The following is a 27,418-nucleotide window of genomic DNA, read 5'->3' as shown; positions in this document are numbered from 1 at the left end:
CTCATTTAAAATAGTTCTCCCCACCCCGCTCCCTGTATATCGCCCGTTTCGTTTTCTTTGTTGCCCCTGTGGCTCTAAAATTGCCCTGTTCGCCGAGTTGTTTTCTGATGCAATCCCAGGTCATAGGATAGTGTTTGCCTTGGTGGGCTTTCCATAAAATATTGTTGAGCGAGGGGGGGATGGGAGGATGGGTGGATGGGTGGACGGATGGACGGATGGACGGATGGACGGATGGACGGATGGATGGATGGATGGATGGATGGATGGATGGATGGATGGCACGATGGATGAATAAAGGAGTGAGCGGAAACGAAGGCAGCCCCCAGGTGGCGGCCCCTGCACATCGCACCCGCCCCGACGTCAGCAGCCGGGGGCGGAACCTTGGGCGGCGGCGGCGGTTTCCCTGAACCGGGCGGAGGGGTGTTGCGGGAGCACGCGGAAGGAGGGCGCTGAGCGACCGGCCGCGGTGAGTACGGCGCGCGGCGCGCGGACAGAGCGCGGGGACCGGGCGCGAGCGGGGGCCCGGGACGCGGAGCCGAGTCGCGGGAGCCGCGCCCGGCCGTGGGGACCCGGCGTCGGGGCCGCGGGTGCGGGCGGCGCCGCGAGGGCCCAGCGCCGGCGTCGGGGGCTGACTCGGCGCGGACGGCGGGGTCCCTGTGGTCACCGGGGGAGGCGGCTGGCCTGGGTCTGGTCCCAGCGCTGTCGCTAAACCTGTGTGACCCGTACTCACTTGAGCCCCTTGGGCGTCAGCGGAAGCCCTTTGCAAAACGGGGCGAGTAGTTTCAGGCGGAGGGATGGGCTCATTCATTCCAGGTGCGTGGCTGGGCTCTGGTGGCTAGAGGAGCACGGACACTACCTGGCCGCGGGGGTGCACGGTTAGTGGGGACCCCGCCCCCCTTTCAGGTGAGGGGTCAGTTCCATTAGATTTTGGAGAGTCTTCGGGAGGAAAAAAAAAAATCCAAACCCCTGCTTTTCAGGCGAGAGATTTTCTCAGAACACAGAGAACTGAGCCTTCCCCCGAGAGGCAGGAGGCATTCCGTGGGCACTTGGAAGGGGCGCCCCTGGTCAGCCGGCGCAGTGCCCGCGAGGACGGCAACGTGGGTGCTTGCAGGAAAGTGTGCCCAGGCCACTCAGCCCTGTCGGCCGCCCTCCTGAGGCCTGATGCCTTCATCAGAGCCCCTGGTGCAGCCTCCTTTTTACTAAAGAGGAAGGTGCATTCACAGCCCTGTCAGGTGCGATCCTTGCAGCCTGAGTTCATCAGGACGGGGGATATGTCCGTATTTTATTAATGAGGACAGAGGCTAAATGACTTACCCAGGCTCTCACTGCCCCTAAGCGAGGAAGCGGGGACTGGAATCCGGGCCTCAGGACCCTTGAACCAGCGCTCTTTGCAATACTGGGTGGCCTGTATGTTTCCTCTGTTTTTATAATATATGAATTATTCACTGGGTCATGCATGGCATTTAAACAGACATAGGGACTCTTAGATTGTCCTTGGACTTATTGGCATTCGTCTTCCTCCTTACCCTCCAGTGATTTTATCTGCACTCAAACTTGACCTCCTTCATAGCCCAGAGTCCCAAATCTGTATCTTCTACCCAACAATTTTCCCAGCTTCAATCTGCTAAATCCAGACCGTCACTGATCGTTTCTACTTGGATGCCTTACGGGCATCTCAAACTTAGTATGTCCTCAAGTGCAAACGCTACCTTTCTCGACAAACCTACACTCTGAATCCAATGACTGAAATCATCATCCAGTCAGTCACCCACGTACAAACCTGGCTTGGCTCTTCCTCTCTCACCACTTACAATCAATTGATCACCAAGTGCTGCCAAATTCTGTTTTATAAAAATCTCCCAAATCCGTCCTCTAGCTCCATCTCCATTGCTCCTTCCTTCCTTTTGGTGACTAGAGGTTATGGTAATGACTTCCTGGCTCTCTTTAGTCTCAAGCTCAGCTTAACCAAGAATATTTTCTATTCTGCCCCAAAGTGATCTTTCTACAGTTCAAATATAATCATCAGTCACTTGCTTAAGTTCCTTCAAGGTTTCTATTATCTTCAACATAATATCCAAAGTCCCTAGCTTAGATTCAAGGTCCTTCCTGATCTTTACCGAACTTCCCCTCCCTATCTCCCAACCACCGTTTCTTAGGGAGTGGTGTAGTGCTGACCACCGTCAGAAACTCGGGTGTACTTGTTAAAAATGACGATGACAGCCCAACCAGAGCAAATCAGAATCTCAAGGGTGCTGCTGAAGGATCTGCATTTTACACAAGTTCTCAGCATTTTAGCCACTTTTACATTAGCGTTGGAGAGGCCTTGTTCAGGTGCTCTCCCATATTTACGCTGGTCTTTATCTATACCTGACTACCTACTTGTGTTTTCCTGGACACACTTCGGTATCTTATGCCTTTATACACATCAGTCTCTTTAACTCCTCTTTCCTCAAGGCTCCATGTGACTGTCACACCTTCTGGGAAGACTTCCCTGACTGGTGGGCACCACTGTGTCATCTCCAGTCTATCATCAGATGTGCTTTGGTTTCCATTATCTACTGGCCTGGACATAATCTTCTGTACTCAATTCCCGGGAAGCTGTGCTTTCTGGCACTGGTCTCATTGTTGCTGGTGATGAGGATGTTTCTTGCCTTGGGAGGAATTTTAACCGATGGTGGCGTTAAAAACATTCTTTAGTACCCTTGTTAAAGAATGGTGAGGCAGACTTTATTCAAGGGGCAGGGGAGAGGCTTCTCCGTGGACGTGGAGACCATTGCCATGGGCTCTTGGCCTAGGGGAGGGAGATTGGACTCAACCCTGGCTCAGCTCGGGACTGGTGGGGCTTAGTAGCCAAGAAGCAGGTGGAAGTCAGTAAGTGAAAAATTACTTAGAATATCAGGGGTAAGGGGGACTTTTGTTAGAATGACTCAACAGAATTCTCGCTACAGTCAGGCCAGGGTAGTCAGATTCCAAGGGTGGGGTTTTGTTTGTTTTTTTGCTAAACTAACTTTCCAGGATTCTTGCTCACACTGGATTCTGTTAGGACAGGACTAAGCCCAAGGTTGGACCTCCTCCAGCAGAAAGCTCAGAGGAGCCTGATTAAAGTTATGTTAAGAAGCGAGTCTTCGTGATTATAGGGAGTCATAAAAGAACTAGAATTTTCAGTGAAAGCAGATATTTTTTTCTTGGTTTATTTACCACATGCACACATAGTCATAAAAAAATTCTGTTTAAATATTTATCTGTTTAGGAAGTTATTTATATTCATTTTGGAAAATACATTGCAGTTTAATAAATAGAATAAATGCCACCCATTAGCCCACAACCAGGAGGGAGCTACTTACATTTTTGTGTGTTTATTTCTACTGGCATTGTTTCCATTTATATTTGTGTTTGGACATAATTGGGATAACACCAATTATATACAGCTTTGTGGCCTGCTGATTTTACTTAACATTGTCTTTTGAGTTTTTTCCACATCAGCAAAAATCCTTAGTGAAGAAAAATTTGCTGTAGAGATGACAGAGTTCCCCTTGGCCCTCTTAGGGTCCGGGGCTGGGTCTGGAAATGAACCTGACAAGGACAGGTTAACAAGAGAAAAGCATGCACGTTTATTTAATATAAGCTTTAGTGGCATGGTAACCTTCGAGAGGAACTGAAGACACAAACAAACACACCTGAGTATTTTGTGCTGGGTTTGCTGAAGAGTGGAAGGGTCTGATCACATAAGGGGTAACCGTCCTAAATCTGAAACTTAGCAGGGGCTGCTTGTTAGCATTCTTCTTGGCGTCCCTTTGCCTTGGGTGAGAAGGGTGCTTCTCTCCTCTAGGTAGAGAGGGCACCTCTCACAGGTGGGTTTTTCGACCTGTTTCAGGCCAGTAGGTGAGGTGGGGGAGGAGGTCAGAGTGACTGTCCCCTTCTCCCCGTTTTCTCACACTGCTTCAGCTTAAAATACTATGTCAAGGTGACATACTTAGGGGTAACAGGTCCTGAACCCCATCACATTCAGCAGTTACTCATTACAAGGATATTCTGTGCCAGATCTTATTTAAGCACTGGGGACAGAGAAGTGACCAGAACAGTCCCAGTGCTTCCTCTCATGGAGCTTACATCCAGTGGGATGAGCTAATAAATTTGCAAACGCATGTGAGGATCATCAAGTGGTAAGTGCAGTGAAGGAAACACACAATAAGTGTGTGTGCTGTCCCGTTGTTTTTTAGTGAAGTTGGGCTGATTTTACCTTCCCTGTGGGAGTGTTTGAGGGTGTCTGTCTCATTTCATTTTCTCATCAGTGAATGTGAGCATTTTAAAAAGTTCGTTGATTTTCTAGATGACTAGCGATAGTCCTTTGCAATTTGCATGTCTTGGATATTCAGGAAGTTGAACATTTTTACATAGCCATTTGCATTTCCTCTTCATTGACTTTTCTGTGATCTCTGCTCACTCGCCTCTTGAGAGTCTAGTGTTTTCTGTTTTGAGTAAGCTCTTTACATTACTGATTTGACGTCGAGTCTTTTTGGTACATATAATAGACCGACAAATCTGCTTATGTGGTGACTGTAAGCAGGAAGGAAAAACGGGAAGCTTAGAATTCCCTTCTCTTCCTGCCCCTCCTGCCTCCTAATGCGATGACGTAAAAGGGATCCGAGAAGGAAATGGTGTCCTTTAGGTGGAAAGAAGTGAAGAAAGAAATTTAAAAAGGTGGGTGGGCAGGTGAGAAGATGAAGACTATGAGACTAGAAGGGAGAAGATGGGAAGAGGCCAGTGGAGGAAAAGGGAAAGGGCGAGGGGCGGGACATGGAGAGGGTGAACGAATGGAAGACAGTCGCAGGGACTCTGCATGCTGCCCTTGGATAATCACGTGTGTATTTTTTCTTTTTCTGTCTCTTCTGTAACCTAGCAAATCTCTAGAAGATGCCTGTGTTCTTCAAAACACTTCGAAATCATTGGAAGAAAACTACGGCTGGAATCTGCCTGCTGACATGGGGAGGCCATTGGCTGTATGAGAAACACTGGTAAATATCTGAGAGCCCCCTCCCACCCCACCATCACCTCCCACTGCAAATTGTCCAAAAGGGCCTGAGGTTAGAACCTTGTTCAGCTGTGCTTGTCTCTATGAAACACTGCGGTATAGAAAAATAGGTATTGAAACCACAAAGGCAAAGGCTTCTTGTAAGGAGTTCTATAAAATGGAACTATGCGTAGCTGCTAACACTGATTCAGCTGCAGAGGATACAGATTATAGTCATGATGTTACTGGGAAGGGGAGCTGGCCCTGAGCAGGTCTGCCTAGGGCCAGCTGATAGTGCAGAAAAATTCCTTGACTTCATGCAGGAAAAATTCACAGCACGAGTCCAGATGACTATGAGGGAACATTTATTAAAGCTGGGACAGTAAAACTAGAAAGGGCTTAGCAGAGAAAAGGCAACAGGAGAGCCCAGGCTGGGCTGCCCTAGCTCTCTGGGAAGTCAGAGAAAAGGGGGCCTTGGGATCAGTTTCAGGGGTTAGCCTGGTATGAGCTGCTGCCCATTGCTCCTGTGGTTGCAAGTGTTGGGGGGTCCTTTAGGGTTTAGGAGATGCGTGCCTGTGGGGGGGGAAGAAAAAGGGAAAGGGAATGGCAGGGTGGGGTGTGCTCCCCAGAGAGAGAGCACGGGCTGGGTCCTTTGTCTTGAGGCTTTATCTCTTTCTTGCAGGCGGGAATCTTAGGGGAGGTCTCAGGAGTGGGTTTCAGCAGAATATTCACCAATTGTTTTAGGTGTGCTCCTCCAGGTCACCGACTGGTAAATGTCGGGGCAGGGGGTCATTAGTCCTGGTATCACCCACTTGGTTTTGCTACTTTTCTGGGTCTGGAGCTGAAATACAACCGAGGCCTAGAAGTTATCTGTAGGGAGGTGACTTGTGCTGTAAGTTGCTCGGCCAGTTTGTTTAGTTATCTGCCTCAGTTTCCCTATTCCGCTTGTTCTGGCTTACTGGCCTGTCTCAGCGAGATGGAAAGGGGAAGAAACCGAAGCCCAGACTGGAGAGAGGGAAGTCACCTGCCAAGTTAATAGTAGACAGGGACTGGAACTTAGGTCTCCTTGGGGTTTTCCTCCTTCAGTTTCTTACTGTAGCCTCTGATCTGTTATCACCCTGGTTGCTGGACACCTACTGAATCTGCTTCCTCCAACCCCTGTGACTTTCCTTATCTGTCATTTTAGCCTCGATTAATTTGAATGAGACAAAGACTTTCAAACCTTTTGTTTGAATAAGGAATTCAACAGAGTCTGGGGTTTTATTAGCCTTCCGGCTTGGAGGGAGGAGAAGGTGCCTGAGCTCCTCTCTGATTTAATATGGTAATAAGATTTAAATAAATAGAGTTTTTGCATAAAAATGACACAGGCTATTAAGAGAGCCAATCACTTAACAGGCTTTTGGGGGATTAAGGGCTACATCTTAGATAGCAATTCTCTCTGCAATCCAGGTGCCTTCAATGACTGCTTGTCAGACTGAAGATAGAGCAACTAGGCTTTGTAATGAAGTCTCCCCATTAGAAAGGAGACTCGTACTGACGCTGTGAACGTTCTCAGCTCACCACCGGCAGGGATAATTTTATGCAGCAATGCGTCTCGTTTCTTGCAGCTGTAGAGAAGATGAAACATTCCCCCCCTTTCTAAGTATCCTCAGCACTGAGCACTTGAATGCCATTAGCTGGTATATAAAGATCAGACCCAAGAAGCTTAAAATTGGTAATATATAAAAAAGAAAAGGGCGGAGGAGAGGTTTTAACAAATGGAGGGTGAAGCATGATGTTTGCCTTTTCCTCCCTTTTCTAACTATACTTGAGTCCTCAGGGAAAGACTCTGTTTAAAAAAAAAACAAATTTCAGCCAAGTAAATTTGAAGATCTAATTGGCTTCATTCAGAGATTCATGAATCAGACAGCATCCCATCCAACAACTAGAAGGGCGCACTGAGGGGTTGTGTAAAATGAAAGGATTTCCATGGGAGGAAGGGTGGGGTGAGGGAGCTGTGAACAAAAGGAAGGGCTCTTCTTGGTCCAGGATTTTTTTTGTGGGAAGAGAATGGGAAGGCTTAATCCCGCCTCTTCTATCTCTGTCGGCTGGAGAGGACCATGTGACAGATGACTGGTTCTTGACCAGAAACTTCCAGACTGGTTGATTACGTTCCTGGGAGAGGTTGAAACTGCAGTTAGATCAGGTATTAAATCTAGCTTTGGTATCATGGATAAAATTTAACATCTTAATCATTGTTTAAGTACACAGTTCAGTGGGATCAAGTACATTCGCATTGTTACGCACTAGATCTCCAGAACTTTTTCATCTTGCAAAACTGAAACTCTCTACCCACTGAACAACTCCCCGTTTCCTGCCCCCCAGCCCCTGGCACCCACCTTCCTACTTTCTGTTTCTGTTAGTTTGACTGCTTTAGATTCCTCGTATAAATGAAGTCACGTGGTATTTGTCTTTTGTGACTGGCTTATTTTATTTAGCATAATGTCCTTAAGGTTCATCCAGGTTGTGGCACATGGCAGGGTTTCCTTCTTTTTTAAGGCTGAAGAGTATTTGTTATACGTATATACCACATTTCCTCTACCCGTTCACCTGCTGATGGATATTGGGGTTGCTTCCACCTCGTGGCTATTGTGAATGATGCTAATACAGTGAACTGGGCAGGGTATGCTGCTGTGTCTTTGAGGTCTTGTTTTCAATTCCTTTGGGTATATGCTCAGAAGTGGGATTGCTGGATATATGTTAGGCGTGTTTTTAATGTTTTTGAGGAACCTTCATACTATTTTCCATATCTGCTGTCCCATTTTATATCCCAACTGCACAAGGGCTCCAGTTATTCCACATCCTCACCAACACTAATTATTTTCTGTTTTTTTGATAGTGCCATCCTAATGGGTGAGCTATGGCATCTTATGGTCTTTAATCTTGTCTCCTACTTCCTGTCCCCCATTTGTCAGACTCTTCCTTGTTCAAACGAGTCATCTCTCAACCGTGTATCCCCGTTTATTTACTGCCCTGTCTCTCTTCAGTTTACACCATTCTCACACTTGCAGCCTCTGTCTCCACTTTAGAATACGCTTAGTATAATTTGGTTTCTGTCCCATCATTTGATTGAACCTGCTGTTGACGAGGTCAGTTATTCAATTCAATGGATACTTTTCATTCATTCATTCTTTTTTTTTTAAAATCCTTAGTACAGGGTATATTTTTTTTTATTGATTTTACAGAGAGGAAGGGGTGGGGGGTGGAGAGAGAGAGAGAGAGGGGAACATCTATGTGAGAGAGAAACATTGATCAGTTGCCTCCCATACGCGCCCCCACTGGAGATAGAACCCACAAGCTTGGTATGTGACCTGACTGGGAACCAAACCTGCAACCTTTTGGTGCACAGGATGACGCTCCAACCAACTGAGCCACCCGGCTAGGCCTCAGTGGATACTTTTCAATCCATATCTGCCACATTTGGTTCCCTTTGGCCATATCCTCTTTTAGGGTGTCTTCTTGCCCTGCCTGTCCCTTAAGTAAATATTGGTGTCCCCAGGTTCCATTCTCGCTCTATGTACTTCTTAGGACACCGTAACCACACTAGTGTTTTCAGGTGTGGTATTTAGATTTTGGAGTCGTCGTATTTTTCTAGTCCATGTCTTGCTTCTGGTGACATTCTGTGTTAACAGTGTCCCTGGAGTGGCACAGTGCAGTCAACCATCAGAATATTCTTTCCAAAGGAGAAATCTGACCCTGTCATTCTTCCACTGACAGCCCGCAAATGGCTCTCCAGTGCCTAGAAGACAAAGACTCAGTTCCTTAGCATGGATGAAAGGTCCTTCCTGATTATGTCCCTGTCTCCCTCTCCTGTCTTTCTGACCCCCTCTTGCCCTCCCCCCATCACCTCTAAACTCGACTCTGTGTCCCAGCAGTCCTTAAAAGAGGCCTATTTCCTGTCGTCCCTGTCTCTGCCTTTGCATGTGCTCTTCCCTCCATCTGGACCACTCTTCGTCATCTGGCCAGTAACTCAAAAATTGTGTCACAAAACTATGCTAGGCAATGATGGCATTATTAGAACAGGAGGAAAGAAAAACAATATCTAATGAAGAATTACTTTGTAACTCGTGCTGGGCTAGTCATTTCCATGTATATGGTTTCATTTAATCCTCAGAATCGCCCTGTGAGAGAGGTAATAATATTTCCGTGTCACAGATAGGGAAATTGAGGTTCAGAGGAATTAGGAACTTGTCTCAAGTCACATGGCTACTTATTCATGGCATCGGGATTTGGACCCGGGTTAATCATGCTCTAAATCTCACATAATTCCTTTGCTTGTGACAACTTTGGAGAGCAATGCTCACTTCAGTATACAAATTGTGCTCTATTTATTGATGGCATCACCTTTTAAATGCCTTTTGTGTAACTTTATCAGAACTGTGCTGTTGTGTCATGTTCCTGCTGCATTTTTAACTGCTCAGGTGGAGTAAAGCTCCTTGATGAGATAGACAGAACACATTTATTAGCGTTTAGTGTAGATTATTGGTGACACTGGACACATCACCCAGGGCTCACGACACTCATTGCAAAGCCGCCTGAGTGTTTTTGGTTCTTTCTCCATGCCCTCAGTTTTCTGTATATATATATATATATATTTTTAACCCTCACCCGAGGATATTGTTTCCATTGATTTTTTAGAGAGAGTGGAAGGGAGGGGAGAGGGAGAGGGAGACATCGATGTGAGAGAGGCACTCTCCCATGGGCTGGGGGGTCGAACCTGCAGCCGAGGTGCGTGCCCTTGATCAGGAATTGAACCTGAGACCCTTTGCTCTCTGGGCTGATGCCCTAACCATGGAGAAAAACCAGCCAGGGCTCTGGGTATGTTTTAATTTATATTTTTGTCCAAATCCCCTTCTAATTGTTCTCCTTTTTACTTAGTGTCTTTCCCTTCCCCTCTGCCTTTTACTTTTTTCCCCTTTTTTAGCGCCCTTACCTGTTGGTAATATACAGACAAGCATATTTTTCCTATATTCTATGAAAATGTTCAATCCACAGCAGAGCTGAAAGAATTTTACAATAAACACCTGCCTCTATGCTATTTGGGTTCTAGATTTTATTGTATCTTCTTTATCACGTAGTTATCGATCTTTGCATCCCTTCCGCAATCTTACTTTTTGATGCATTTCAAAATAATTTGTAGACATCGGTGTATTTCCACCTAAATACTTGAACTTGCGTGTCAGCAGCTAGAGTTCAGTATCTGCTTATAGTGTTTGTTTCCCTTCCTATAAAATTTACAGTGACATACACAAACCTTAAGTGCACATTTGCTGAGTTTTGTCAGCTGCATACACCTGTGTGACGGAGATTCCCACAAGACAACGTTGCTGTCACTCCGTGTTTTTTCTTCGTGTCCTTTTGTAAGACCCTTTCCCTCAGCACACTGGCTTTGAGGTTCAGCGTGTTGCTGCATTTTATCTGTAGTTCATTAGTTCCTTTCTATTGCTGAGTAGTAGTCTAGAAGATAATCATATAATAATTCTTATTTTATACATATAGAACTTTAAGTTCCTCGATCTTGATTTCAAAGATTAGTGAACATAGTATTTTACATTTACCATCTTAAATAGCAAGCACATTATTTTATCATATGTATTTGACTGTTTTCTGTCCTTTGAAAGGAAAGTAGTATCTCCTGATATAGGAATTACATAGCAATAATAATAATTGCCTGTATTTTAATGTTGCTTTTAAGATTTTAATAATGAACACAGAGTAATAGAGTAAACTTTGCTTTTAAGGGAAAAAGTTTTTTCCAACAGATGTGGGAAAAGTGCATGTATTGATTTACTTTTATACATCCCTTTTTTAGTTGCTGTTTTTCATTTGTCTTTAGGCACAGATATTATTTATTTGTAGGCTTTTGTCCGCTGTTACGATATTTGTGAGTTTTCTTCATTGGGAATCCTGCCCCTTCTTCTCCCTTCCTCTGAGTGTCCAGGGAAAACACCCAGGCTGGTTTTCCCTCCGAATAACTACCCCCCACGGCAGCTTGCGGGGCCGAGGGGAGAAGCCCGACTGCTCTCCGCACTTGGTAAGAGCAAGTGAAGAGGAGGAAGCGGCCCTGTGTGCTGCGAAGAAAGAGAATTTGCGTCTTGCTCATCCCTCGTCAGCTGCTCATCCCTCGTCAGCTGCTCGCCCCCAGCCTTCTGGGTCCCCTGGGGAGACCGTGTCCGGGTGGTTCAGTCCATCATGCCTGCAGATCCCTGAAGGATCAGGTGGGGAGACTGTAGAGCTCTTGGTGCAGTGCCTGAAAGATCCCAGGGCTCCGTGAATGCTTGTGATCACGGGTCAATGTGATGAAACACACGCTGAGCACTTGGGGAGTCAGAATGCGTTAATGTTGGTAACGGGGCAGTGAGTGGCGGAAGAGACAGCCCGGGGGAGGGAAGACGGGCGCTGCCAGGTCGTCCAATGAGATCTGAGCTGTTTATTTCACCTTCTGTAGCAAGACAGCTTGGGAAATGACAGTTTTAAGATGACAATATAACCACAAAGGAGACTGGGCGTAATGGTTGAAACCAGCAAGCCCCATCTGGAACGTCACGCGTCTGACTTGAGCTCGTAGTTCATTGGACACCTTGTCCTCTCTCGTTCTGACTCTGGTCTCTTCCCTGTGATTTTGGCTGGTGAGCCTGGGTGCACACAACTCCTCAGCTAACCCTCTTGGCTCAGCAGTTAGCAGTGGCTCTGCTCCTGCTTAGCTCTGGCTCCTACTTCTCAGCTTATTCCTTTGTTTTGGTGCTGCTGGTGCTGATTCTGCCCCGACCTTGGCCTTGACCCAGGGCTCCCTCCTGCTTATTTCTGTGGAGCATCTAGCCTCTCAGCTTAGTAGGAATTCCTGGTACTTTCTTGGAGATATTTAAATCCTATAAACAGCATAAATGCCTTGATATTAAACTTGCAACGCAAATGTGATACTGTAGGGTTGGTCCTGGGCCCAGTGTCCCTAGGTTTTTACTAACATAGGAGTTTTCATTTCCCTGTGAACATAGGAACATGAATCCTGATTACTATGCATTGGCTTTCGTAAACATTGGTGGGAGCTCACCTTTCAGGTTTTGTGGTCACAGTTGCTTAGAAGACGTAAAAATAAATGGTTATGAATTTGCCAGAGGGGTGGGTTCAGTGTCATTCAGTTTTATTGAGGACTTAGTAATAATAATGACAATAATAGCTAACACTTAATCAGTGCTCGCCGTGTGTGACACACGATTCTAAGCACTGTACATTTATTAACTCATTTGATCTTCCTAACAACTTTATAAGATGGTTATTAATCTCCTAGCAGTGTGAGATTAATAGCCCTTTACAGATGAACATGCTGAGGGACAGCAAGATTAAGCCATCTGCCCAAGGTCACACAGCGAGTAAGTGTTAGAGCCATAATTCAAAACCAGGTGGTCCTCACCTTAGCCTCTTGGAATGGCTCTGTGTGTAGGTACCATGGAGAAATGAGGAACTGGGAGCTGAGGCTGCTTATGCCATAGCCCCGTGTGGCGTCAGACAGATGTTATAATGTCCTGCTTCAAACCTGGGCTCCCCGTCAGTCCTGTCTGGGCTGCAGCCTTCCCCTTGTCCCCTGCTAGATGTAGGACTTTGGGCAAGTTATTTCAGCTGCTAAACTTCACCGTTAGTCATCACACAATAACTCACTACATTATCTAGACACTTAAATGTGATCACTTCAGCTCCTGGCCCGTATTAAAAAGAGCTGCTACTTTTGTTCCATACAGATAAGACACTGTGCTGAGTGCTGTTCCAGTGGTTCAAAGTCAATGGAAGCGGTGCCTAAGGAAAAAAAGATTAATTCCTTTTTTTATTATGGAAATTTTAAATATACAAATTAGAGAGAACAGTATAATGAATCCCCAGGTGCCATCACCCAGCTTCAGCGGATATCAACATTTTACTAATCTTGTTATCTCTCTACTTTTTTCCTGGAATATCCCAGATATTCTGTCTCATATCATTTCGCCCATAATTACTTTGTTTCCTATCTTTAATAAGTAAGGGCTTTTAAAAATCACAATGCCATTGGCATGAACCTTACAGAATTAACAATCTCTCTTATCACCTAATAGTCAATCTATTTGTATTTCCCCTGTTGTCACCCGATTCTCTGTTTTACACCTCTGTTCCCATCAATATCAAAAGAAGTTTTATACATGGCATTTGGTGTCTGTCTCTTAAGTCTCATAAGCTATAACCTGCCCCTCCCCCCTCTTTTTATAGGACTGATTTGTTTGAGAAACCAGGCAGGCCTCCATGGCCCTGTAGAATTTTCATGCTCCGCATTTGGCGGGTAACTCACAGTGTTCAGTGCTGTGCAGCCATATTGGAGTATGAGACAAAAAGAAAAATCAGTTATACTGGTCGTATTTAAAACTGTAATACTGTGTGCCTCATGGGGCTTTTCTGCATTCATTTTAATTTTTAAAATTTTGTATTAAAGCATTTGTCTCCATTACTATGTTTTTTGGCGCTCCCTGGAATTTTACACCTGGGGCGAGTGCCTCACTCCCCTCATTCTAGTCCTGGCCATGAGTTGTTTAATCTGTTCCTCTGTCTTTTTCTCTGCCTTGTAACCTGGGGATTAGGTCCAGATTCTAGGCTTTGCCAGTCTAAGCATGGGTGGTGGTCCAGCAGTGCAGGTAATTCCTGGGGACTTCTTAGAAATGCAGAGTCTCTGGCCCCACCTACACCTGCTGAGTCAGAATCTGCTTTAACTGGAGCCCCAGGGATTTGAGTGCACACTGCAATTTGAGGAGCAGAGCTCTGGATGCATAATTAGATCCAGGTTTTGTTGTTTGGCCTGAACGCTTCAGAGGCACATGTGGATTTCTTGCTGAGTCACATCAGGAAATACACGTTTCTGGTAGTCCTGCTTTTGGGGACGTTGAGTTGAGCTGTGGATTCAGATGGGGTCCTCCTGATCCCCCCTCTAGAAAGTTAAGGGCGGCTCCTGAGAGTTCACTAGAGCGAGACGGTGAAGAAGAGGAGCAACTGCGTGTATGGATATGAATTCAACTTCACACTCACCAGCTGTGCCCCCCAGGATAAGTTCCTTAACCTCCCTGTGCGTCGGTCCTCTGTCCATAAGCTGGAGAGCACAGCAGTGTCCGCCTCCCTGGGTGGTCATGCAGGTTTCCTCAGGCGCCTGGCACACAGAAAGCACCCATCTGATAGAGCACTTCTTTTTCCCTTCTCTTGGCTTTTCCCTCCTCATCAGAGCAAGTGTGCTAACAAAGGTGTCATTTGAATCGGGCCTTGCAGAGCGACTAGGACAGTGCTCTCGGTGATGTTAATGACTTGAGCATAGGCAGGAAATGGAAATCAGAGTGTATCTTTAGAGATTGGCGAAGAATTTGACTTCGTTAGAGAGCTGTGTGTTTTGTTTTGTTTTCAGTAGAAAGTGTAAAGGTTGAGAGGGCGTCTGTAGTTGACACATGAGGCGAGAAAGGCCAGAACCAGAGTGGTGGCATTCGGAGTAGGAAAAATAAATGGGCAGGTGTGAGGTGGTGCTGGTATGAATGACACCTGAGCATGGGCACTACGGGGAGATAGACTTCTGTTGGGCTTCAGTTTTACTAGTTACTGGCTATGTGACCTTAACAACTAGTTACTTAACGTAACCTTGGCGCCTCAGTTTCCTTTGAGGTAGTGGCGATGATAAGGTCTGTTTAGCAGGTTAGTTGTGAGGATTGAGTGAGATGATGCATGCCAAGGGCCTGGTGCTGGGCCTGGCTCATTGTTAGTTCTCAATAAATGCTAGTCGTTAGTATTACTGGGTGACTGAGTGGGTGCTGGGTGAAGGAGAGGAAGGTAGGAAGATCATTTTTTGGCTTCAGGACTAGGATTGGCTACACAGAAAGAGGAAAGTTGCCCGGAGAGTTGGTTTAAGAAGACATTATTACATCCGTTTCTGATCTGTTGAGTTTGAGACCCTGACAAGCTACCCAGGTTGAAATGTTCGATTCCAGGGGGAAATTATGCATGAGCCACACTTGACCTGTATTTTTTCTTTTGATCCAGATCATGGCTTCAGTAATGTCTTGTGCTTCGTTTGTCAGTATCTCTGGGATTTCTGGCAGAGCAGATATTTTACTTGACATCAGTGGAGAAGCCCCTGACTTGGCAGCCAGGGGTCCGGGCCCTGGCTGGTTCAGCCACGGCAGAGGGTAGCAAGGGCTTCTCCCCCTCTCGGCTTCTCTTCATTTCTGATTTTGTTGCAATTTTAAGAAAGCAGTATGTTTTACTTTTTAGATGTTTCAAGGTTCATGTCTTTCTCTCACTTTGTGCACAAGCGGATGCTGAAATTCGGGGTATTAATAGGTGCTATTTAAAGAGGCTCATTTATGGGCAATTAAATAATATGCCTATCAGCTCAGATTTGATTGGGAATCAGGGAACTTTTTTTTTGAGTGCAGTGAAATTTTATTATATTTTCTTTCCTGTCAACTCTTGTCAGATTACTTAGAAAATAAATTTTAAAAACTGTATTATTTATTTTGTTTTTTCCTTATGTTTATTGAGGGGGCTGAGATGGAGGAGCAGGAGGTATATTTAAGCTATAGTTTGTTTTGTTGATTTTACATAATTTTAGTGATATTTATATCAGTGGTTTTAGCTGTTCCCAGCACTGCAGACAGAATGATCACAGCTGATGCTAAAACTAACCCCTCTCTAGGTAGTAACTGACATCTCAAATATTTCATATCGTGCAACAGCACAGATACTGACAAGATAACTTGAGTTTATAGGTCAGAAGTTGTCCAGATCTGTACTTTATCCACACTGTTTATACAGAACAGCTTGTTGGGTGGGAGACAGCTTGTCTTCTTGAGTAGCTGTCATAATCTCTATAGGTTCGAGCACCTTGTGTATAATTGACACTCAATGTATATTTGTTTGTAGTTGTATATGCAAATGTATAACGGTCAATAAACAAAGAACTAGTGTTTTGATTGCCTCGTAAAGTTAACGTTATACAGTAAGGGGAAGAAATGTGTCTGGCATAGAATGTTTAAATTGCGGTGCTGAGTGAGAATGAACAGATGGAAAGAAGGGCAGAAAATAGAAGTAATGAACCATAGAAGGATGTCACCAGAATACCTTCGAGAATTATGTGGGGGTAGAAGTCACTGGAAAAGTGGCTGGTGGTAGTAGCTCCAAGAACCATGCCCTTTAGTGGCAGCGCAGTCTGGACTCAAGCGTCAGCGCAGCAGCCATCGGCCACGTCCCCGGAGCCCGCCAGCTCACTTGGCTCCTGACTGTTAGGTGCTGGAGTAGGAACAGACATTGATACTTTGCGGGAAGCTGAGGCTAGAATAAGAGGGTGAGATGGAATAATTATGTGTTCTGAGACGAGACGAGAGGAGGGAGATGTGAAGGCGCAGGCCTCCTCCACTGCCGTTTTCCTCAGTGGAATGAGCAAATAACCTGCAGAATCCATTGCCATCTCTTTGGCTGATGTTTTACAGAACAGCCCAAAATGATGAGCCGAGTTATGTGAGGGGACACCATTTTCATTAAGTGATTTCCTGGACTGGAGGGGGAACACATTATGTAGAGAAAGCCCAAGAAATTAGGAGGTGCGTGAAATCTCGACAATTAGGGCCTCATTCTGTTGAAGTGCCTGTAAGTACAGGGTGGGCAAGGTAGGTGTACAGTTGTGAGTGTGTGAAACATGGAGTTTATTCTTGTATTATTTATTATCGTATTATTTTCCACACCAACAACTGTAAATCTCCTTTGCCCCACCCTATATTGACTAAAACGGCTGGGAACTAATAAGATTGGAAGACGGTGGGTTTTGGATTTCTGTGTTCCAGAGGATAAGAAAGGAAAGACAAATTGGAGCTTCACTGTAGCTATTATTGTATTATTAGCTATTATCGTAGATGGGGCTTTCTTACGAGGGGAAACTGAGTCTGGCTCGTAAGTCTGGCTCTTGAATTAGTGAATAAAGAGTAGGGTTAGTTTTCTCAGACATCGGTTAATTATTTTCCAGGTGCACAAAGGAAATGGTTGAACAGAACCCTGCTTCACTGAATGTACCAGAATCACTGGGCTTAGGGACTCGGGTGGGAACTTCGTGTGTTGTGCTCTGTGTGTGTGTGTGTGTGTGTGTGTGTCTGTGTGTGTGTGTGTGTGTGTCTGTGTGTGTCTGTGTGTGTGTGTGTGTGTGTGTGTGTGTGTGTGTGTGTGTGTGTCTTTGCCCAAATGAGAATCACTGATGTAATGAACTTCGTCTAATGGGGTATTGTTATGTTATCTGGTTGATGGGAATCAGGGTGTGTGGGGGGAGATTGAAAACATAGGACTAGATCATTTCTAAGGACTCTTCTAACCTTAACATTTTAGGTTTCTGGGAAATAGAACTTGGGCTTGGGTACATTTGATACAGGCATTTTGTTTGCCTGGCTGCTGTAAGGCTTTGCTACTTTGACAAGGAAATAAACAAAGATAGTAAACACAGGGACAGGGGCCCTGAAAGTTGCTGTAAATATTCAGGAAGCTGTGGTTAAAAAGTGAGTACATTTATACATCTGGGGTAAAGCACAAATCTTATGTATTAAACGGGGTAAAACGTGCTTTGGCAAAGGCCCTCTGGGAGCCTTGACTGTACTGAGACACGAGATGCTGCAGCTCCTTCTGTAATGGCTCATTCCTCAGGGCTCTTTTCACTTGGTTTTTCACTTCAGTGCCGAGTCATTCATTCTTGATAACAATGGGCATGATTGACTCCCTCCCTCCCTTGTAATTTAGCAAATTCAGTCTTGGGAAAATGCTCTTGGCTTGCTTTATATTATTATTATTATTTTTTAAAATGTTGATTTTTGCATTGCCTCTAAAGAGATCCATCCAGAGGCACCACTGACAGAATTCCTGGGCACAGTGTGGTGTACCTTTCGCTCGCCGAGAAGGAAGCAGCACCTTGCGCTGTCCTTTGCATTTGCCGGTAGACACTGTTCTCTTTCCTTTTCTTTTCCTAAACTTTCACCATCAGCAACAGAGGTGTGGGCTCCTATGTTCTCTCCTCTCTCCTGCACTCTAAGGGGTATTGAAATGAAGACGGTCACCTCTTACTATATAGATCAGTAGGATTTTCCTCTGACCCTTGTACTTTCATGGCATTAGGGAAGTTCTCCATCTCACTGTGCTTGGGACAGGTAAGAAGATGCACATTCGTAAGTAGCAGGTGGCACATGATGGGGAGGCCTGGAGAACGGGAAGAGATGCTGTCACCCTTTGGGTGGTGGAAAGACCAGACCAGGAGGCCCTACAATCCTTATAAAAATCGTGAACACTTTCACTGTTCTCTTAGTTCCCGACCTCTCACACCACCTGTTTTCTCCTGTCCTCGCCGACACTCTCCAGGTCCAGCAGATCAAGACTTCCTCCTTAGCAGGTGGCGATTCCTTCTGTGGTCGCACGTCTTTCTCTCAGGCAGACACGGTCAGCATTTTCCCACGAATGCAGAGGCTCACCACCAAAACCATTATCTGTGTGGGCGAGGGCTCCGGCGTGTGGGAGGTGGGGGCGATGTGTAGCTTGAAGAAGCTCTCCCCTCTGCACACGAGAGCCCCTTCGCTGAGGCTCATGTTCATCTTGGCTCCCCCCCCCGGTCCCCACTGTGACATGGGCAACCAGTGGACACTGCCCCTGGCCATGGAATGATGCATTATTCTGGGAAGCTCGGACAAGTTGGGGTAGTTGCAATAAACATTGAAACTTGAAATGTGATTTGTGTAAAGCAAAAACTGTGTTTGCGTCCACCACGGGACAGACTGGTGGGAAATACTGTCCAATTCGCCTCCGGACTATAGTGGGAAATACTGTTTTTAGGGAAATAGGTTGGGTCAATGTGATTTTCCTCTCCATGTGAAGTTGTTACTGAAATAACAACTTATCATATTTTGCAGTTCTAAAGTAATAAATAAAACATTTATAGCTTAGCATAAATGAGAACATCTCATTTCCTGTGGCAGCGGCACGGCCGTGTGCTTTTACAGCCTCAAGCTGGGTGACATCAGCAGACTTTTCGTTTTATAATCCAGAAGCTTCTAATTTCTCTCTGTCAAAGAAAACCTGCATTTGAGGACTGAGCAGGTCTTCAGGGACCCTTTCTGATATGACTGCATCTCGTAGCACCTCTTTTAAATTGTGTTTAACCTCTGTTCTCCCCGGAGACAGCATGGTGTAGTGGAAAGAGGAAAAAACACGGGTTGGAATTTATATACAGTGCCTTTTCGCCTCTTGGTTTTTTTTGTAACGGTCTTTAGCTCACATTCAGATTCTTGACCCATGAGCACTGGGATTTCTCTGATGACCAGCGTCAGCCACTGGTTCTTCACTTAGCCTTTTTAGAGGGTCCTTAGTTCCATTTCCCTCTCCCCAAACACCCCCCCACACACACACCACACACAGACACACAGACACACACCCCCTTGGGTCTTCTTGCTCTAGTAACACTCCCATGACTGTTGTAAGATTTTTGGGGGTAATCACACTGAAGGACCATCCCATCCAGTCTCCGGGTCCCAGAATGCCAAATGCTCACACAAAGAATACCCTTTGGTTTTTCCCACAGGACAAAGCCTGTCTGTCTGAGCACAGTGAGTCCGTCTCCTGTTCAGACACTTGCCACTTATTTATTAAACAGGCATTTACTGAGTACCTTCTACCCCCGGAGTGGGTGCTGTGGAAGAGGAGATGGTGAATCAGCCAGTCCATGGGTCAAGACAGTCGTGGTCAGGGAAGAAAGCCGGGACAGTCAGTGTGTGTGGTGGGAGGCGTGGGTGGTGTGTGTTTGGCCTCCTGTTACTTAAGGGCGGACGGGGGGGGGGGGGGGGTGACCAGCCCCTGAGGGGTAAATCCTCATGCCTTTTAGGAGCAGCAAGGCATGCAGTTTGTTGAGAGGAGAGGCAGTGTCAAGGGGATGGTGGGAGATTCAGGGAATGGTGCTTAAGCTTTTCCTCCATTGCCCACCGCATTTTCCCTCTGACTTTCAGATGAGGTGCAGTGTCAGTTCCTGGAACTTCAGTTGGTGTTTCCCGTCACCTGTCCCAGTGCCCAGGCTCCCTGTCTCTGCTGCTTCCACTGCTCCCCCTGCTTGTACGCTCTATCCACTCTCGTCCCTCCTGTTACCATGCCTACCCTTAGTCACGATGGCAGACTGCAGCTCCAGAGGTGTTTCCAGCTATGCCCTGGACACCTGCACCCGAAGTCTCCTCACTCTCAGATCAGCAGACCCAGAGCTAAACTCGGCTGCTTCCTCCTAAACCTGCACCTCCCCTGCTTTGCATCTCCGTGAGTGGCGCCACCTTCGGTCAGATGGCTCAGGACAGAAACTCGGGCACTGACTCTTCCCTTTCTTTTAAGTCCCAGGAGCCAACCCTTAAGTTTACCTCCTAAGTATCTGCTGAATCTGTCCCCACTGCCAGGATCCTGGTTCCCTTCATCATCGTTGCCATTGCTGTCCTCACTGACCTGCAATTCCTGAAGAGCCTTGACCAGTGTTGTCTTCAGCTGCAACCAGAACGACCCTTCTCAAATGTAGAGCTGGTTACATCAGCTCTCTTGTTAAAACCTCTCAGTGGCTTCTTATGGCCCTTAAGAAAAAATACAAATTCCTTCACTAGCTTCAGTGGCCCTGGCGATCCAGCTTGTACCTGACTCAAACCTGCTCTCCTCTGCCCCTCCCTTGGCCTGCTGCCTCCAGTCCCCAAAACTGCCTCTAGGGTCCCACATTGTTCCTGCTCTAGCACTTGGGGCTTTTAAATCCCGCCCCCCTTCCATTTCCTTTGCTGAGATTCTCTTTCCTATTTTTGCTTGACTACTTTTGATTTCTCCCCTGGTCTCGACTTCAGTGTCATTTCCTATAAAGCCTTTTCTAATGCCCCCAAGACTGGGTTAGTTCTCTTAGTAATGGCCCTTTTAATGCAGCAGATAGAAGTCAAATCACATGGTGATTGCCTGTTGAATTGCCCTCCTTCCCTTCGAAACAGTAAAATGTATGGTGATAGGGGTGTTGGTCTTATTTACCAGTCTATCCCAGACACCTGGCACAGTGCCTGGCATATTATTTACCAAGAGCGCAGTGAGAGTCTTACTATTACCACCGGTACTTACCAGCAGCTGCTCTTTGTCACTTGATCCAAAGCTGCTTTGGGGCAGGACCAAATCATGTTCATTGTACTGTGCCTGGCACTTTGTGTTAAGTGCGTTTGTTTCACCAATTACTGTGGCAGCTTTACTTCACCAGAGCTTATATAAATATGAATTGAGTGTAAATCTAAAAGTTATATCAGATGAGACTAGGAAGTAATGTGATTAATTTAACAAGTGTGCTGTAAAATATACATCCAAACGAGTATTGCTTGTTTAGTATTTATTGTCTTATATTGCCAAGAAAAAGCACTGAAGCATTTGCGTTAGAGTCAGGTGGCACGCGCTTCAGTTCTGCTCTGCCTCTTAGTAACTTCGTGCTCTTGGGCAAGTCGATTTCCTTCTCTGAGCCTCAGCTTCCTCGTCTGTTAAAGTGAGAGTACACTGCCTGCCTTGCCAGGTTGTTACAAAGATTCAGGGTTTATAAACCATCTGCTGTAGTACCTGGTACATGGTAGTTGCTCTATGAATTTTAACTTACTTTCTCTTTTATTCCAACAATGCTTTTATTCCAATGAAACAGTTTTGGAATTTCTCTTTTGAAATGGTTCGTGGAGCTTGCTATAGGACCCCCCCCCCCCCCCTCCCAGAATAGCTCAATGGGAGAAATTGTTTTTTCTTTGAGAATGTGTCTGATTTTTAGAAACAACCTGGTTCACAGAGTAAGATCAAGATGGTTAATACTATTTTTGATATTTAGTAAGAGTATTACTATAATGAGATTTTCTTTTGTAGTGTCTAAATTGATATATATTCTGGCTTTCTCACAGGTAGTACTGACAGCATATTCCATTTGACACATTAAAATTCAGTATATTAAGCCTTGATCGGTGTTGCTCAGTAGTTAGAGCATCAGCCTGCGCACTGAAGTGTCTTGGGCTTGATTCCCGGTCAAGGGCACGTGCCTGGGTTGCAGGTTCGATCCCTGGCCCTGGTCAGGGCGTGTATGGGAGGCAACCAACTGATGTATCTTTCTCACATCAATGTTTCCCTCTCTTTCTTTCTCTTCTTCCCTCCTTTCCACTCTCTCTAACAAAATCAATGGGAAAAATATCTTCAGATGAAGATTAACAGATATATACGTGTGTGTGTGTGTGTGTGTGTGTGTGTGTTAGATTAAACAGTAGCAGAAGCAGCTGAACATCAAATTTATTTCTGGTGAAGGACCTGAGTATTTCCACTGGGTAAGGAAATGCAGGGTAGGTGCAGTACTTTCCTATGGCTGCCCAACAAATGATCACAACATTAGTGATTTAGCACAACGCAAGTTTATCACCTTAAGCTCTGTGGGTCAGAATCCACCGCAGGTCTCGCTGGGCTCAAATCAAGGTGTCAGCAAGCACTGCACTGCTCTGGAGGCTCTGGGGAGGGACCCAGTTCCTCCTCTCCAGCTCCTAGGAGGCACCCACATTCCTGACTTCCATCTTCCACGCCAGCATAGTTGCCTCTCTGACCATCCTTAATCAGATTTGCTGCTCATCGCAGCCGGGAAAGTGTCTCTGCTTTCAGGACCCTTGTGATCAAACTAGGCTCACCTTCACAGTCCCTGACGACCTGCTCAGCTCCAGGTTCTAACCTGATCGCATCTGGGAAGGTGTGTGCTCTCAGGTTCAGGATTAGGGTGTGGGCATTTCAGGGGGCTTGATTCTGCCTGCTGGGGGACGGAAATCATTAGCACAGGGGTTCATTCAGGGACAGTGTTTTTCAGACATGCTCATCATTTGTTTCCCAGGCTTGAAGAAACTTTCACTTGGGCATTTTATAGGGAAGACTTGCACACATTCCACAAAGAAGTTTTGTTTGGATTTGGGCCTCCTTGTCAAAGCTGACGTTCCCTGTCTTCTGTTTACTTTGATAGTGATAACCTGCTGAGGAGAGCCGCCTGCCAGGAAGCCCAGGTAATGCCCTTCACCGGGAAACGGTTCGAACTGCCTTATCTCCATCATGCAGAAGCTCGGCTCTTCCATGCCCTCGGGCCTCGCGCGGAGCCTGGCATCTGAGGCCTGGCTGCTTTCCCGCTGTCGGGGTGGCTCAGGCTGAGAGCCAGCTCTGCGTAGAGCTGGAGGAAGTTGACCATCTGGTAAAGAGCAGCCCAGCGCCCGCCTCGTGGGACTTGTTTGCTTCTGGATTAGTCCTGGGAGCGCGTGGGTTGGAGTGCTGGGAGTTAGTTCCCATCACCAGTTCTTGAGGGTGGGCTGAACCCCGGGGTCATCCCGATCCAGTAACCCCCGAGGATATCGGTTCAGAACAGGTGGTACCTCGCCAAGTGAATCTTCTTAAAACTGTCAGTTGGTGTTTTGAAAGCCTGCCTCTTGGCGCAGCTCGCTCACACCCTGTGCATTGCTGTCTAGCCCCATGATAGACGGTGCCCTTAAATATTCGGGCATCTCGCTGCATGAGTTACAGTGGAATTGTAAATCCTTTTTGTTTTTCCCTCCCCTCCGTATTTGTACGTTATACCTTGCAGGGGAATTTCCATGACTGAGTTGCCTTTCCGTTTATGTCATTTAAGTTTATGATGTCAGAAATACCAAAAAGAAACAGGAAGTGAAAAAGGTTGATGCACAGAGTAGGAGACGTGGGTGGCAAAACTCCTGTTTGTCCCTGAAATGTTTTCATGGATGACAGTAGACACTGGAGTAAAATCCTCTCTTTAGTGAGTATCTAGCTTCTGAATCTGTGTTTATAGAATTTGAGTACTTTTTTGTTTGTTTCATTTCATATGACTCTAAGTTGTTTTGGAAATCAACCCAAGTAAATGTCTTATTAAAGTCAAGGTGATCCCCACCCCAAGCTGATTTTCCATTACCACCTGGAAAATTCTCTTGGGAGGGGAGCCCTTTCTTTCTCCCTCCCGCTGTTGGTCCCTCCCTCCCTCTCTCCTTCCTTCCAGAAAGAATGGTCCTTGGGTTCTCCCTTTCTGGAGGTAGGTGCCTCCACCTCTGTTTGGAGCTTCGTCTACTTTCTCAGAGACCATGTCCCCTGAGTTACTTCCTCCCTTGCATATATTTTACCTCTTCCCACTGTTCTAATTCTCCAGTTCCCAGCACATGCTTAGCTCCTTCTACCGCATATAAGTGAATTCATTCTTACAGCCTCCTCTAGTTAGTTTTCCTGTTTATGTCCTTCCCTTTACAGTCTACATTCTTGAAAGAATGTGATTTTTTTTTTTTAATATCATGCAAACTTAAACTTAGCTCACTGTGGTCTTCCATAAACTCCTTCACCCACTGTAAACCTGAGACCTGAGTTGCAAGTTAAAATAGAGACTAGGAACCAGGACAAGGAAGAATAGTCTGGAACTGGAGATCTGGAATCGGTCGGTGTGGGGACCTGGCTCATTGTATTATTTCTGGCCACACTCCAGAAATAGTATGGATAGAACAAGAACAAATTATAGTATTTGGAGAATTGGCAGCAAAATGTTAAGGTCTAATTCAGTACGGGTGAAAATAGAATAGAAATTATAATGTACCAGAATTTTTTTAAACAAAGAAACAGTATGTCTTTCTGAAGTTTTCAGAGAAAGTTCATTTTTTTAAACAAGAAATAGACCATGGTGAGAAAGGATCTCCAGTGGACTCTCAGGGAGGAGGTAGATTTAGAGTCAGCTAGTTAATCAAAATCTGGTTATTAAACTTCATTTTTTCCTGTATTTACTTCCTACTTCTATACTTGGCTTCTGCCTTCTTGGCCCAGGCCTGCTCCCCACCCAATAAGACTCAGAATTTTGCCCTTGGTGGTGCTTCCCTACTCCCGTTCTGTTTGTGGATCTTGCCCATCCAGACATGAGCGGGGTCGCTCCCATTGGTCCCCATGCCCAGACCTCTTGGCTTCTTCATTCTGCCTCGTTCTTGATCTGCTCTTTAGAGCTGATACAGTGGGAAAGGTTTGGGTTTTGGAGTTAGATAGATGCAAATTCTAGGCTGCACTTATTAACAATGTGAGTTTGACTTAATCGTTCTGAATCTTGTTTTTCTAAACTATTAAAATAAGAATATTTAAGACCGAGGTTTCTGAGAACTTAGAAGAATGTGTGTGAAACTGGCAAATAACTAGGCACTTAGTAAACATTAATTACATTTGTTTTCCTGTGACAGTTGATGCTATTTAATTATTATACAAGGTGGCAAAGAAGAGGCAGATAACTATTAGGTTTTACATAGATAGATATAGATATGAAGAGTAGTTGATAACACAAAGATTCTTCATGAATAAGCTTTAGTAATAAGTTGAAGTAGAAGAAGATTATACTCTGAAAACTAAAGACAAATGGATTAAAATTCCCCTGTGACAGACTCTTGTCTTCCTCATTGTGAGTTTATAATAAACCTAGCCATATCTTACGGAGAAAATTTACTTCCAGTAGGTAAAGCAGGGCTTGTTTATTACAATCCAAAACTCAGCATATTAAACAATGGTACACTTTTGTGTTGCTGTTTACAATGTTTTTGTGAACATGAAATCATGAAAGAACATTTTTTCTCCTGGAGAAGATATTATATCTCTGAAAGTAAATTCTTTAGGAATGAAAGAATATACGTGATCATGCTAACTGAATAAAAGGACATTTATTTACAACTTTTCTTTTTTCTTCTTTAGGTGTTTGGCAACCAGCTCATTCCTCCCAACACACAAGTAAAGAAAGCAACCGTCTTTCTCAACCCTGCAGCCTGCAAAGGGTATGTGGTTTGTTACATACTCAGGTTTTATAAAAAGCAAAAAAAAAATCACAGAACATCAGGCAGCTGGTTGGATTATTTGGGATCGGAAGAACTAGGTTCAATACTCTTCTAGCAATAAGGTTTGTTTGTAATGGAGAAATAATGGTAATGAGATACAACTGTAAAGCTAACTGGTGCAGAGCAAACTTGCCTAGTTGAAGTTCATTGATCATTCCAGAATTAACACTCACAAATAAGTCTCCTCTGCTTGGCAACAGCCCCTTTGGAAAACTGCTGCTGCTGTGATGTAAACTCTTAGACCTTCTTTGTTACAAGATGTTCAGAGACGGCCCAGAGCTCTGTGGGCTTGCAAGGTCAGAAACGCTCTTTCCTAAAGGAGTGAGCCCTGAGCCAGGTCTTGGAGGTCGGCAGAGGGAGAACACTCAGTCTTCTCGACTGAAGACATACGCGGTCCACTGGACAGGGGCCTAGAGACAGGAGCGACTAACCATGTCTCTTGCTGAATCACAGGACAGTCATGTGAGGGAACTGTGGGAATTAAGGTGTGAAGGATACTTGGGACCTTGGGTAATAATCGTGTATCCATGTGCTCATTTATTGTAACATGTCCCACACTGGTGTGGGGTATTGGAAGTGTGGGGTAGAGTGTGTGTCTAGTGGGGCAAGGGGTCTGAGGGAACTCTCTGTACTTTTTTTTTAAAAATTAAATTTACTGGGGTAGCATTGGTTAACAACATGTTTCAGTCATACAGTTCTAGAATATATCATCTGTATACTGCATCGTGTGCTCACGACCGAAGTCTAGTCTCTCTCCATCACCATATGTTTGCCTCCTTTACCCTCGTTGTCCTCCCCCTCTCCTTCCCCTCGGGTAGGAACCACCACACTGATTTCTGCATGAATGAGTTTGTTTTGTTAGTTCGTTTGTTGCTTCCTGTTTTATATCCCACATATGAGTGAAACCATAAGGTTCTGGTCCTTTAGCATCTGCCTTATTTCACTTAGCGTGCTACTCTCAGGATCCTTCTCTGTTGTCGAAACGGCACTATTCCATCATTTTTTATGTCCTAGTGTATGTAGGTACCACATCTTCTTGAAGGACACTTAGGTTGCTTCCATATCTTGGCTACTGTGAATAATGCTGCAATAGCATAGGGGTACCTATATCTTTACAAATAAGTGTTTTCGAATTTTTCAGGTAGATACCCAGAAGAGGGATTGCTGGGTCACATGGTAGTGATGCTGCTAATTGTTTGAGGCACCTTCCTACTGTCTTCCCTGGCAGTTGTGTGAACGTGCATTCCCACCAGCAGTGCATGACGCTTCTTTCTTGCCCACATCTTCTCCAGCACGTGTTATGTCTTGTCTTATTGGTAATTTCCCTCCTAACAGGTGTAAGCTGGTATCTCATTGTGGTTTCGATTTGCATTTTACTAATAGCTAGGGAAGGTGGGCATTTTTTTATGTATCTGTTGGTCGTCTGTAGGTCTTCCTGGGAGAAGTGTCTGTT

General features: G+C 45.4%; 1 protein-coding gene across 4 annotated transcripts in view; it reads left to right on the top strand.

Annotated features, from left to right (window-relative positions):
• The first annotated feature begins 404 nt into the window (after positions 1 to 404).
• Positions 405 to 27,418, top strand: part of AGK (acylglycerol kinase) — a 64,621-nt gene continuing 37,607 nt past the window's right edge. The window contains exons 1-4 of one of the 4 annotated variants that reach the window (XM_087820977.1): positions 405 to 466; positions 4,901 to 5,015; positions 23,082 to 23,121; positions 25,826 to 25,905. In XM_087820977.1, coding sequence (XP_087677103.1) covers positions 4,915 to 5,015; positions 23,082 to 23,121; positions 25,826 to 25,905 — 221 coding nt within the window. In that variant the 5' untranslated portion in view covers positions 405 to 466; positions 4,901 to 4,914. Of the gene's footprint in view, positions 467 to 640; positions 904 to 2,919; positions 4,702 to 4,900; positions 5,016 to 23,081; positions 23,122 to 25,825; positions 25,906 to 27,418 lie in introns of those variants that run through there. The other 3 variants (XM_016205088.2, XM_016205087.2, XM_016205086.2) reach the window with 3 other exon arrangements.

Source organism: Miniopterus natalensis, chromosome 10 (genome assembly GCF_054644295.1).
Source record: "Miniopterus natalensis isolate mMinNat1 chromosome 10, mMinNat1.hap1, whole genome shotgun sequence".
NCBI lineage: Eukaryota > Metazoa > Chordata > Mammalia > Chiroptera > Miniopteridae > Miniopterus > Miniopterus natalensis.
This window is presented reverse-complemented; position numbering and strand designations above follow the sequence as displayed.